The 12,073-nt window shown below is 39.0% G+C and overlaps 1 protein-coding gene across 5 annotated transcripts in view; it reads right to left on the minus strand.

Annotated features, from left to right (window-relative positions):
- The window catches only part of NIPBL (NIPBL cohesin loading factor), a 128,497-nt gene that overhangs the window by 8,323 nt on the left and 108,101 nt on the right, over window positions 1-12,073 (minus strand). For all 5 annotated transcript variants that reach the window (XM_083465635.1, XM_083465637.1, XM_083465638.1 and 2 more), the window contains 15 exons: window positions 11,825-11,914; window positions 10,132-10,346; window positions 9,912-10,014; window positions 8,247-8,345; window positions 7,999-8,145; window positions 7,523-7,657; window positions 6,922-7,020; window positions 5,528-5,581; window positions 5,017-5,125; window positions 3,781-3,917; window positions 2,756-2,896; window positions 2,345-2,438; window positions 2,091-2,245; window positions 1,832-1,922; window positions 859-1,032 (listed from right to left, as the gene is read on the minus strand). In XM_083465635.1, the coding sequence (XP_083321761.1) occupies window positions 859-1,032; window positions 1,832-1,922; window positions 2,091-2,245; window positions 2,345-2,438; window positions 2,756-2,896; window positions 3,781-3,917; window positions 5,017-5,125; window positions 5,528-5,581; window positions 6,922-7,020; window positions 7,523-7,657; window positions 7,999-8,145; window positions 8,247-8,345; window positions 9,912-10,014; window positions 10,132-10,346; window positions 11,825-11,914 (1,843 nt within the window). The remainder of the gene's footprint in view (window positions 1-858; window positions 1,033-1,831; window positions 1,923-2,090; window positions 2,246-2,344; window positions 2,439-2,755; window positions 2,897-3,780; window positions 3,918-5,016; window positions 5,126-5,527; window positions 5,582-6,921; window positions 7,021-7,522; window positions 7,658-7,998; window positions 8,146-8,246; window positions 8,346-9,911; window positions 10,015-10,131; window positions 10,347-11,824; window positions 11,915-12,073) is intronic.

A 12,073-nucleotide genomic window follows, 5' to 3' on the forward strand; every position in this document is an offset into this window, starting at 1 on the left:
GAGAAAAGCATTGCTTATTTCAGCATATGAAACCACACAATATCATTTCTGTTGTGGTTTACTACAGAGGTAGCAGAAAGACTTGAAGGGGAAGTGCCTTCTAGTTTAACTATCCAGATAAGTCTTCTAAAAGAACCTGCCACCAATTCCAAGTTGGGGGGGGGGGGAGAGTTTGCAGCAATTGCTCGAAAAAACCCAAGTATAGTTGAAAACTGAGCCAGAGCTCCTCAGAAGCCCCATCACTCTAGAGCAAGTAGGTGAGAAACTGGAAAACAGCAGTTACTTTTGCAACTGCCATTGACAAAGGTTCTTTGAATAATTTGCATAAGCCCCGCCTGCTGAAGCAAGTGGGAGGAGTAATCCACTCCAGGGTAGCTGTCTCCAATGATGGAGAAACTACTTTTAACAGCCATTGTTTAAGTCCTTTTCTACATATGAAAAAGGCTAAAGTGGAAGAGCAGACTGTACCACTTCATACTCCAGGTGGTAGCTGCTATGCTTTTAATGCTCCCTCTCAAGAAACCTTCTCTGAAAAGCAACACACACACGGTTCTGGCACAGCCTTTTCACTGCTACGCCACTTTTCTTCTTGCAAATATGTTTTTACTTTGGGGGGTGCATTCAAAATGTGATTATACACCTTAGGTTTACTGCTTAAACTGCATTCAACCATTTCATTCTGCTGCACGTATAGATCTTTCCTAATTTGTTATCCCATTATCTGTAAAGTTTTCAATGCACAGAAAGCTCTTTGTGAAAACATCATCAGAGATGGAACTGAAAACTAAGTTGCAGTTACTTGATATTAATTACTTCTTTAAAATGTTTACTTAAAGTGCAACAATGCTCATCACTCACATTCTCTATCTGCCTGTTGCATCCGTGTATCTTCCTCTTGGAGGTATGTTTGGAGATTTTTTAACACCTGGATTTTTAAGTTTACTGAGCTGTTCTTATCAGAGAGTATGCTGTTGTATAATGTTTTCACTTCTTGTTCAAACATTAGACCTGGGTGTTGTATGAATGCAAACCCTGAAAAAAAATAAGATGATACAATTTGGTATATCCTTTTACTGAAGCAGATTTTAAAAGAAGGTCCTGAGTGTTTATAAAAGGCCACATTCATATTTGCAGGCAACTTTATTTCAAATTCCTTTTGAAAACATACTGTGGCACATTGTGGAATAATATTAGCTGCCTTACGACAGGACACAAAAAGTATATAGATACACAAAGTGGGTACTAGCCCATTTTAGAAGCATTAGAATTTCTCTGAAGTGTAAAACTTGCTTGCATAGAACTGAACTCTTACAATAATCTATCTCAACACAGAAGCAAATTCTCATGGTGTCGACCATTCTGCATAGGGGTTCCATTCCTGGCCCTTGTATTATTCTGTCCTGCCCCTGTTCCGCCCCCTTCTGGATCCAAAAGGACATCATGTCAGCACAAAATGGTCACTGCCTATATTTAAATAGCAATTGCTCTGAATCATCATAACCAATAACTCATAATTAATCCTGAGTGTCTGTTCAGCAAATGCAAAGGTAACTTCTATTATCAAAGCAACTTCAATCCAGTGCAGGTTACTTCTGGAGGAGGGACAGGAGGCATTTTCCACCAATTTCTCCTTTTCCTTGCAAATTTCCAGTTCCACCTGCCATCTACCAACTCTCTGGTGCAGATGGAGGGGGCACGTAGGAGGCTGCAGGGGAAAGCAGAAATCAGCAGACGCTATCTTTCTTGCTTCCACCAACAGAACTTTGGTAGCAGAATTCCACTATAGGCAAATCTGTGTGCATCTAATACCACAGTATTTCGAGGTTCTTACCTAGACCAATAATGGCTTTTGTTTGTACCTCCTCATCTGAATGTTTGGTAAAATACATCAGCAGCTCAAGTACTTTATCCTTAATGTTAACCTATTTAAAGAGGAAACAATGTGGATAATTCAGGGGGGAAAGCTTGGGAAAATTTTCATTCATTTAAAAAGTAATCACATAGGAAAATCTGCTCATCTAAGTTTATTTTTCCCCAAAATGTCAGTCTATCCAAATGTAGTAGTAAGCAAATAAATACTGAATGTTTACCTTGCTGTTGCCTTTAAAATCTTCTTGATCAAAATCAAAATGCCGACACAGTGCACCAACAGTGAAAAGGGATCTAAGGAGTGCTGGTTTATTTGCTGTAAGTATAGTGCTGTTTGGGTCTTCTTGATGTTGACTTTTTAATTTTGAAAGTGCACCTGCAAAAAATGAAGAATACTTGTCTTCATAGTTTCTTTTCCTATTAGATGTTTAATTAACTTTCAAATAATGAAAATTCTGCATAAAAATTTACTTACCATAGTATCTATTAAAGCAGGCCCATACAAATTTGTAATTCTGAGTGACCTTGTTTACAACAGCCCCAAGACAGCTGACACAGTGTTGCACTACCTAGAAACAAAGCAGAACACATTAGATTTTGTTAGAAGTAATTTCTAAGACAATACAAAGCAGTCTGTTGAGAAATCAACATCTTGCTCTTATTTTAGCAGGTGTCAAAAGCAGAAAGCTCTGGGGCTATTATGAGAATACAATTTTATTCTAATATATTTCTAGCTTTCTTTTCTATAAGAAAACTAACATCTCTATAAGAAGACTAATGCAAATAAAGTGCAGTAAAAACCATTACAAAAATATGAAGTCAAGTCTTATTTAACATGAGTACCATGCTAATGCAAATTGAGTTTGAAGTAGAAATTAAACCTTACTGTCATGCCATATTTGATTATAAGCTTCATGAGATCTTCTTCAATAGTAGCAAGGAAAGTCTCACTCGGATGTTCCATCAGTGGCACTACTAATTCTAAAATTTTTGCAACGTTGCAGATCACCATGAAATCATTTTGACTCTACAGAAAAATATTGCATATGGTTAAGCTTCTTCACTCTTCTTGTGCTGTTATACTACTACATATCTGAATAAAGTGAGTAACAATAACTCCTAGTGATCAATTCCATCTGTTTACAAATACACCTTGAATGGAATATTAAAAATTATATTGCAGATAGAAAAAACAGTTGCCAGTATGTGAGTTTAAACAGTTAGCAACTTTATTATAAATAAATAAATGTTAAACTAGCATCAGCAAGGGTTGACACGAATGGGCATATGAGAAGGGCCCATACCCCAGCAGAGCTCACTGTAAAGGGCCCCCTAGACCTGATGCAGTGAGGAGGTAGGCTTACTGGGGGAGGGGCATGGAAACCATCTCCAAAACCTGGAGCTGAAACTGCCCTGAAGCAATCAAAAAAGCATATAAGACTAACATGTAGATATTTGTCTAATAAGGTCCCTTCTGATGTGTACACACAGTGTCTGCATGTTATCACACTTTACCCATTTGCCGAGGGAAGCATTGGAGACCATGCAAACCTATTGGGCACATAAGGTTTGAAGCTACCCTGAATTAAAGAAGAGTAATCTGCCTGAAAAGGAATGCTTTCTGAGGCACAAGAGAGGACTATCAACCTTTTTCCCAACCCGTGATCTCCAGTTTGCAAATTTAAAAGCAGCAAGATGTTTACAACAGTTTCCTATGCAGATAACCAATATAAAAATAAAGGAGTAAATCAGGGCAACCCCAGATTCCTCGGGAAATAGGTTACCTAGGTCTGGTGCCTAAAAGTCAATAGGGAAAGCCAATAACTTTGCTGCTTCCAATTTTCACTTCAAATCATGAGTTTCACATAACATAAGCAGAGGCAATGTGGGGAAACAGTAAGGAGTACTTACACTGCATTTAGTGGTAAGATATGGCTGCATGGTCATGGCATGTTTGACCATTAACTGGGGCCTGATTTTGCTGAATAAGAACAAAGTGGTTATGCAAGCTACCAAGCAACTTGAATTCACACCCTTATTGTCGGAATCTGAAAAATAAAGAAAAAAATGTAAGTATACGTATGCACACACAAACACACTTAACTAATATTCCATTAAGATGTTCAAATATACAAAAACTGTTGTTAGTATTATTTAGTATCATGTGCGTCCTGGATATATTATGGACAATTAAATCAACAAGCAGAATTAGAACCAAAGCTGGTTGCAATGGCCAGGTCCATGTGCTGCTTCCTGGGGAGGGGAGAACTGGTAATATCTCATTTGCCCCCCTTCACCCATCAGAGGGCACAGTGCTACCATCCTCCTCTGACTCGAGGATGAGTGCCCTACTCAGTCTTGCAGAAGTCAAAGGCTACAAAATAAGGCAAGGGCCCTTTAACAAACCAGCCAGCTCCACCAGCAAGGTGTAGATGCCTTAGGAGGAGAATGTTTCATCCAACAGTGCCCCCTTGGAGCTGTCTATTATCCTGTTCCTGTCTACTTTCTGGTTTGACATGAAACATCTGCTTCCCCTGCAACACTCAAAGCTTCCATGGGAACATTATTTAGATGGGTTTTGATTTCACAAGTACAGAACTATTGCAATTCAGTTTAAGACCATAAAATGTGCGCTGTGTGCTTCATTTTGTAATGGATATAGTTCTGAAGGCTGGGTCATAAGAAGCTTTCGCTCAATGTGAACAGGTCCTCCTGTACCTGCTTTCTAGCTACACAATCACATGATCAAGTGTATTTCATTTATTGAATTTATCTGCCACTCTTCCCCTCTAAGGGGACCAAGACAACAAACTCACCCACAACAAATTTTAAAAAGCATTCTAAAACAGTTACCATTAAAAATACCTAAAAAGTTACAGGTAAAAATATTTCATCCAGTGATCTCAGGATGGCCCTTACAGTATTCTTTAGCCACCAAATGCCTGGTATACAGGAATGTTCTCAAATTCCTCCTGAAAGCTAACAGTGTTGGAGGCACACACCTCACTACATGAGGTTTATATATGAACACACTTCTGCAATAATTCATACAGTCATGTGGAAGGGTAACTTGAATTCCACCTGGAGCTCTGCTACCCACAAAAAATTCTACATAGCTTATGAATGGAATGTAAATAACTGTTTTACCTGCCAGAGATTCTTCATACTTCAGAATGTGTTCAACCAAATTATCCACAAGCTGAGTACAGGCTTTCTTTACAGGCTTATATGAAGCATCTTCTTCAGATTTTAGCAACTACAAAGAGATACAATATGGACAATGTTGATACTCAAGGCTAGATTCTGAGAATATACAAGCCATCTTCATATGAAAGCATGTAAAAATAGGAAAGAACTATATTTCTGCCACACACGGGAAGCAACTGTCAATAGGCCAATAATTTGCAAGCAGTGCATTGGAGCAAAAGAAAAGTGTGTGTAGTGGGGTTGGAGGAGGGTGACTTTCCTCACACCCTCCTGGCAACCCCCTCTCTGAAATGGCTTCCCCAAAAGGTCTTGCTCCCATTTCTGGAAGCAACCTCAAGAATCCACCTTCACCTTCAAACTCCCATTCCACAGCCTACCCCATTCAGTATAAACCTTAAACTGAGGGAGTTCCATTTTTAGAAAAAATTAAGTTATCTGAACAGTTACTTACATTTTGAAGAAGCTGTTCAAACCAATCATACCCTGTATCTCTACAAGCTGCAACCTAAGAGAAAATGAAAATTCATTTGCATGTAACTTTTCTACAGTAACATATGTGAATATTAAAACATCAATAAGAAAAGGTAAAGGACTCCTGGACAGCTAAGTCCAGTCAAAGGTGACTATGGGGTGCAGCTCTCATCTCGCTTCAGGCCAAGGGAGTCAGTGTTTGTCCACAGACAGCTTTCCAGGTCATGTGGCCAGCATGACTAAACTGCTTCTGGCACAACAGAACACCGTGATGGAAGCCAGAATACACGGAAACTCCATTTACCTTCCTGCTGCAGTGGTACCTATTTATCTACTTGCACTAGTGTGCTTTAGAACTGCTGGGCTGGCAGAAGCTGGGAGAGAGCAACGGGAGCTCACCCTGTCATACGGATTCGAACTGCCAACTGCGAACTGCCCAAGAGGCTTAGTGGTTTAGACCACAGCGCCACCCACAATAGTAATATACCAAATGTAAGTTTTTTCTAACCTTATGACTATTGCTTTATGTTACTGTCCCTTCACTCTGTCTAACCTACATTATTTTTGAAGCAGGGACCTCTTTCCTATTAGGCTCTGTAAAGTGACATGCTCATTCATAGTACTAATAGGTTTCTGAATAGCATCTCAAATATTTGAAGCACCATCTAAGTTCATTAATCATCACCTTATGACCAAAGCAGACCAAATGTTTTTGGAAACAATGTCAAATAAACATGAAATCTGCTTTATATAAATGAAAACTATAAAAATATTATACAGTGGTACCTCTAGTTACAAACTGAATTTGTTTCGGAGGTCCATTCTTAACCTGAAACTGTTCTTAACTAGAGGCGTGCTTCCGCTAATGGGGCCTCTTGCTGCTGCTGCACCACCAGCACACAATTTCCATTCTTATCCTGGGACAAAGTTCTCAACTCGAGGTAACTCTTTCAGGTTAGCGGAGTTTGTAACTTGAAGCATTTGTAAGTTGAGACGTTTGTAACTCGAGGTACCACTGTACTGCAGGAGTATTGTTAAACTCTCTTGAAAATATCTCAATCCATTTAACGTTATGTTTACTTAATCAACTTCAATCCTACATACATGCTATACTAGAATAGTTGATTAGTTATAGCGAACCTCACTAAAGACCCAGAGTATTTTACATGTATCAAGGGAGATGTGTGCAAACTGCAACATTTGCTTGAGCGCTACAATATGAGAACTCTCAGTCTTTAAAGAATAAACTAACACTAGGGACAGAGGATAATCACCAATCATGTCAAGGACAATAACAAAATTAGAACACGTCAGACACAACTCAATTTATCACAATTGATACATTAGTCAATGGGAACAATAGCACTCTCATACCACATCTGTAATGTTCAATATTTTCCTGGTCATTGCTTCTTTGTCATTATGGGGAGTTGGAGTAAACCACAGCTTCTGGAATGTCTCATTTACTAGTTTCTGGAAATAAAATGGATAGATATTGATTAGGTAAAAGTAGCTTTCCAGAGTCTCTAAACTTCCAACAAGAGTCTAGAAAAAGCACAACCCACTAGACACACATCACTAGCATTTCAACTTGAATGGAAGGGAAATCAGCACCAATATAGCCTCAGTCAAGCAACCCCCACCCTGCTGAAGCAGCAACCACCCACTGCTCACAGGAGATCCAAACACTGCTTTTGAGAAGTCCTTTAATCCCTGCTCAGTCCCGCTGTCCCGGCTGCACAATCCTGTTACTTGCTGGAAACATGGCATGCTGCTAAGGGCAGGATGTCAGCTGATGGGCATGAGGACAGGGTTTAATCCTGCCTTAGCAGCATGCCATGACTTCAGTGGATGGACAGGTGGGCCTGGTTTGAGGGAAATGACCTCACAGGCAAAACTGGAACCCCTGCCAACCAAGATGGGCGCACAGGTCAGAGGCTGCTCACCCCTGTAGTAAGTGATTTGTTTACTGTACCTTAATGCCTTCTTCATCGTTGACTCTGCGAATCATTTTCACACACATTTCTGTAATTTTGGGAAATGTTGGTTGTTCAATGCAGATATCCCTAAGAATCTTTATGACTCTTTTTCTGACACTAATACCAGTATCCTGAAGAAGCAAAAGAAAGAAAAATTTTAATACTGGGGGAAAAATCAGCATGTTACCCATCTTACAAAACATAGGGCAGCTATAATAAGCTGATTAGCAACAGATAACTAATATAATGTCTATTAAAACAAGACCACACAGTACTATGATTAATAAGCTAAAACAGTGTAAAATCCTTACAAATGGAGAAAAAATATTCTTAATGTTCACTATTGCAGTTTGAGATGCTTGTCAGAAACTATGTTTCAACAGAGGTGAACAGAGGACCATCATATTTATTTCATCATAAAGAGCTATGTAAAAATTGAACATAAAACGTTAGAATTTAAAAGCAGCCATACCAGTATTCGCTCAATCAGCATGTCATAATACTGTTCAGCAAGCTGTGGTCGACAAAGCACAAACCGACCAAGTAATTCCACGGCTGCTTCTCGTACACTAGTGGAATTGTCCATCAACCGTCCATGGACACCACGTTGCATGTCAAGCTATAAGCAACAAGCAAGAAAGAAACACAAAGTGAGGGAAACCATAAAAGCTGCTTGTGAGAAAAATGTGTGTATGGTTACAGAGTGTTTTCTTTGTTTACCCTGGCTAGAATGCTGGGATCTACAGCAACAACCTCAGACAAACACTTCATGGCTTTTGTTCGAACAGCAATTGCATTTTCACCAAGCACACGCAGAATCTAATAAGAAAACAAAAAAATGGCATTTTATTTGCTTTTGAAAAGTAGCATGCAATGTTTAACGAACAAAAATGAAGTGAGGAAACATGCTAGAATTGAAGTAAAATGAAAAACCAGCTACCAGAAATCTAACATAACCTCACCAAAGGGGCACTCAGTCAAACATATTAATTGCACCACCCCATTTCACTCCATGTGAAAGGTCCACATGTTTTGCCACAATTCAGTAGCCAAGCCATTATTTGAAATAGCCAATATTCCCCTCCTTCAAATCCTTTAACATGTGCACACTTGCATATGTGGAGGACTGGGGGCAAGAGGTACCTTACGTCTTGCTGACATTTGAAACTGGCAGAAGCAGAAAGTGTTTGCCTGCTCCAAAGCCCAACTTATTCCAAAAGGAGACTGGGTAGGGGCACCCTGTGTCCCACTTGATTCACTTATGGGGTGGGCAGGTGCATCCATTACCTGTGACACTTCTCAAGAATGATGTGAATTGAAGACCACTCCAGAGAATATTACGGCTGGCTGAACTGTAAGAGGGTAGGATTTTCATTGGCCATCACAGAGAAAGCACTTCCTCCTCACCAAAGATGCATGATTTTGGGGCCAGGAAAATAGACTATCCTGTCTATACCACTGTTGGCCAGATGCAGCAGTTCATTGGAACTCACTACAGTGAGCCTTGGCTGCTTGTATCAAATATGGTCAGGGAGAAGGTAAAGAGAACATCTAGGTCACAGCACTGAGCCTAGGTGAGGGACATTTGCCCCGGTAAGTGGATTTGTGGAGGGCCTGCCCCTTGAAATGAATGGAGGCTGTGCAATAGCAATGTTAGGTGGATTGTGCCCAGAGTGATATAAAATATGACTGCTTGCTTGTTGATATTGCCTTCTTTAAAGAGGCATCTAAGTATGTGTTTTCTTTTGATTTTTTGTGATAATTTTGGATCAAGTCCTCCATAGTAGCTATTCATTATTCTTTCTGCATTTTTAATCCACTCTGGTCAAGAACCACAATGAAGGCCAAAAAATTAAACAAAGTAGGAGTACACTTGTACTTCTGGAGACCTAACGTGGTGACCCATTCAAACATGCTTGCATTCCTATTAAGTATTAATATAATCAAGCTATTGAATTACGACATTCATCATGGCAGTACCATGCACTGCAAGCAAACTACTAAAACTATTTTCTAATTTGAGTTATTAGGCTGCTCTACTATGATGTGTGAATATACACTTTATGAGGTAATATCCTTAAAATTCAAGAATGCAAATAAAGAAGTATATGTAGGCAAAGGACCATTATCCTTTTAAGACACCTTTTTCACTTAAGGTTCTTGTTACAAAAATGAACAGATGAAATAAGAGTTCAAGGAGGTGTGAAATGCATGCAGGATAAAGAAAAATGTTGTGGAATTGATACATAATTATGGAAGCATGTGGTGTTACCACGACCTATTAAATACCTGCGCTTAACAATGAACAGATATTGCACACTACCGCATAAGCGTTTGGAACCAGGAAGCCAACTGTATTTCACTAAGACTTCTGGCACAGTTTACCTGTGTCAAATAAATATCGAAGCTCTGGGCAAACGGCCTCATAGAGGCCAAGTAGCGAACAATCAAGCAAGCATCTTCATAGTCCACAGTATCAGAATTCATCCTGTAAATGAAGGGGTAGAATATTGCTTTAGCATTTGCTTATCAACAGAAGAATATGGCAATACATGAACACCAAATGTTGTTTAGTAAATAAAAATGAACTATCTGTGGAACTCACCTTAATGTACTGAACTGAGAAGGTGCCGTTTTAATGATGTTGCGAAGAAATTTTTTGCGACTTTCTGCTCTGTGCATGATTTGTCCCGTTGTCTCGATTTCTTTTGCATGGTGTGTTCCTTCAGATGAATCATCATCCTTCTGAGTTTTCATTGCTTTCTCAGTCTCCATTGTAGTGTCCCGAAACCACTGTGCTATATAAAATTTCCGAGAAAACTGGTGCGGCAGGAGAGAGTGTGGGAAAATAAGTCCCAAAAAGGACAATGTCAGAAAGTGTTTCATTGCTTCTACTGTTTGTTGGATATGCTTATTTAGTATATTTTTAATTGATGAAAGCTGTCTTGAGTATTTTTACAGCAACAGAAAGGAGGGATATAGATTTTCTTAAATAAATAAGACACTAGTATTTTAGAATATATTGATATAAGTTCTTGTTACTGGAAATGAAGCAGGGCATTTCCATATTCCAAGCCAACTACATTTTGAATTACATATAGCTGAATTTATCAACTGTATTTTGAGTTGCATATAGTTGAATTTACTCCAAAGTCATTTTCATGTACAAGTGTTACTTCAGTTTGCAAATACACTTTAACTCCTGGATTATTTACACTACAAAACATGATAAAACAATTATAAACTGATTTTTAGAGTCTATGATAAATGAACGTGTTCCTCTACTGCTTATTAAATGTGACCATCATAAAAGTGTTAGGGCCTACTCTTCACCTACACAGAGTGCCTCTGTCCATGATAATACAGAACTCCTTACATGATAGGAAGCAGAGTCAATGACAAATTGAACCTGGGGTCTTCTGAATGTAAAGCATGTGCTATGTGATGTGGCCCTTCTCCTTTATGGGGAATATACCACAGTTGTCATTGACTCTGCTTCCTATCAAGTAAGCAGTCCTGTATTATCATGGACAGAGGCATTCAAATGTGGTTCTGTCATCTCTTTCTTAGGTTATATTACAACCCCACAAACTTTAAAAAGAAAAAAAGTATTGCCAAATTGGAAAAACAAGCATTTTTATACTGAACAGTGGTTTAGTGGTAAATTTTTAGTGAAGGAGCTAGTTAGGACAGCTCCCAAACTTCCTAACACTGGGTGTGTATGAAGCAGAAAACAGTTTATAGTAAAAAGAGGCAATTTGCATGTAATACTAAAACACTGCCATGTAAGGATCAGCAGGGAAAAACACTAGAGTAATACAATTTGCCAGTTTTTTGCCTCATATCAAAAAGCTACAAGTACATGAACTTTATAACTGTTGGTATCAATCTCTAAATAACCTTTTAGATGTCCATACATACCACCTTTCTATATGTTTAACTTGTGATGCCTGTGTATCTAACTTAGTTGCAGTTTAAAAGTTTAAAAGGCAGTAGCCTTTGTGCCACCTCCTCAATTGGTGTGCTAAGGAAGAAAGGCTTATGGTCTCCCAAGACAGAAGCACTCAGCTTAAAAGGGAACAAGCCAGCATATTTGCAAGGTAAGCAGAAGACCTTCCTTTCCAATGTAGAACCATAGGGTGTGTGTGGGTGTGCATGTGTGTGCATTTGATTTCGTTCTGCAAACTCTGGCCATGCCCAACATGGGCATACCACCCTCAAGGGGTTGGCCTACAGTTGATGTGGCCTTCAAGACTGAAAGGGTTAAGTAGACTTTCACTTAAACAACTACAACATACCACTAGTGATGCATCAGTTTCTGTATTTTCTTCCAAATAATCTAACAGTGCCTTTTGCAGTTGCTGGATTTCATCATCCCCTCCTGAGACCTGTAACACACAATATATTTTAAATAAAATTCACACCCTTCCCAATATCAGAGCACACTAACTTGGATTGATTTGATCTAAACACACTTTAAAGTAAACAAATTACAAAACACACCGGGAGCATCAATATGTCACACACAACACGTTAACACACAACAA

This window comes from Podarcis liolepis (genome assembly GCF_965112155.1).
Source record: "Podarcis liolepis genome assembly, chromosome: 11".
NCBI lineage: Eukaryota > Metazoa > Chordata > Lepidosauria > Squamata > Lacertidae > Podarcis > Podarcis liolepis.